This window comes from Blennius ocellaris (genome assembly GCF_963422515.1).
Source record: "Blennius ocellaris genome assembly, chromosome: 12".
Taxonomy (NCBI): Eukaryota; Metazoa; Chordata; class Actinopteri; order Blenniiformes; family Blenniidae; genus Blennius; species Blennius ocellaris.
Window position 1 is genome coordinate 9,283,124 of NC_137661.1, and position 1,960 is coordinate 9,285,083.

General features: G+C 41.1%; 1 protein-coding gene across 1 annotated transcript; it reads left to right on the plus strand.

The window, feature by feature from the left end:
- Nucleotides 1-1,960, plus strand: tm4sf4 (transmembrane 4 L six family member 4; the record flags this gene model as incomplete). Its single annotated transcript, XM_080505705.1, has 5 exons — nt 1-171; nt 473-562; nt 1,257-1,399; nt 1,539-1,722; nt 1,943-1,960. 5 exons carry the CDS (start codon nt 1-3, stop codon nt 1,958-1,960), a joined length of 606 nt encoding a protein of 201 aa, XP_080361831.1.

A 1,960-nucleotide genomic window follows, 5' to 3' on the forward strand; every position in this document is an offset into this window, starting at 1 on the left:
ATGTGCTCGGGGAGCTTTGCCAAATGTCTGGGGATCAGTTTGCTGCCTCTGTCCATTGCATGTGTTCTTTGCAACATCCTGCTGTTTTTCCCTGGCGGGGAGCTTGTGAACAGCACAAAAATCACTGATGAGGTATTTTACTGTGGCGGCATATTGGGATCTGGAGTGCTGGTGAGTGTGTTACTGAGATACTAAATTCTGCTTTTGTGTCAATTAAAAAAAAAAAAAAAAAGTTCTGGCATGTGCAGTGCTCGTGATGCATCCTCCATGTTCTAAACTGGACATATTTTTCAGTTAGAAATGGAAATTATAATTCCAATAGTTCATGATTCCTACTGTGACTTGTTTTAAGGATTAGTTCACCTTTCATAATAGTATACATTGTGTAATATGATTATATGTAATAACAAATAAACCTTTGAATTTCTTTCTCCTGTTTATCCTGTGAATTTTTGGTGTGTTTGTGTGGCAGATGATCTTCCCAGCACTGGTCTTCCTGGGTCTGAAGAACAATGACTGCTGCGGTTGTTGTGGCAATGAAAGCTGTGGAAGGAGGTTTGCGGTGAGGCTATATTTTACTTCAATGCTGCAACATGATAAAAACTATTATTTACAGGAGTAGTTTTCAAAAGTTGAGCTCAAATCCAGATGACACTCAAAGCACTGGGAAGTTTGTCTTAGAAGAAATTCAAGTAGATCTCTTATAGTGTGGGGCAGCAGACTAAATTGTATTTTTGATTGTAAAACATTTTCACAGTGTGGGGAAAACAGGAATGGGGAAAATACGACTGACAGCCACACCCTGGCCTGTGGATATACACAGCCGTGGTTTATTTCAGCACGAACTTTGCTGCTTGCATGGATTCAATAGAGTGAAAAAATTATAATTTAGCATTAGATTAGAATTTTGCATAAGAATTGGATCATTGTAGCACGAAATTCTCCTGACAGTAGTTTCACATGACCTTCTCTCATAGAGCAGGGCGTGTACTGCCACAGCGTGTAGCGTGTACTGCTACAGATCAATATTCCAACAATGTGTAGGTGTGTGAGGCAAGAGAAAAAAAAAATCGGCAAACAGAAAACTAACAAAAGATTATTCACACATTCAAGGCATCTCAGTCACCCAGTGTTGGCCCGAAGCCTGATCTCTCGGCACTGGGATAATAACATCATTATTTATGGAGTTTAATGAGTAATTGTTGCATGTATTGATTCACTATATGAGTGGCTGTACTTTCTTTCTCTCTCTGCAGATGCTGAGTTCTATACTCTTTGCGGCTGTTGGTGTTTTAGGGGCAGGTTACTCTGTTATAATTTCTGCTGTGGCCATCAACAAAGGACCAAAATGTAACACCAGTAACACATCAGAAAAATGGGAATACCCCTTCTCAGATGGGTGAGACAAACAAAAATGATATTGATGTTCATGTTCCTCTCACCTACAATGTATATATCTTTAATATAAACTAATCTGTATCATCACTTAATGTCTACATTTTAGAAAATTGACACTTTATTCTCACCACCTCCCCCAGGGACTATCTATCCAAAACGGATATGTGGACACAGTGCAAATCATCGTCTGTGATACCCTGGCACCTGACTCTGTTTTCCATGCTGCTGATCTTCGGTTTGATCCAGATGGCTCTATGTGCAGTGCAGGTGGTGAACGGCCTGTTTGGAGCCTTATGTGGCGACTGCTGTGGCTGCTGTGGAGGGGTCAGTGTGTGTGTGTGTGTGTGTGTGTGTGTGTGTGTGTGTGTGTGTGTGTGTGTGTGTGTGTGTGTGTGTGTGTGTGTGTGTGTGTGTGTGTGTGTGTGTGTGTGTGTGTGTGTGTGTGTGTGTGTGTGTGTGTGTGTGTGTGTGTGTGTGTGTGTGTGTGTGTGTGTGTGTGTTATTTATAGCAATGCACATTATACTCTTATTGTTTGTTTTTCAGAGCGATGGAGCTGTCTGA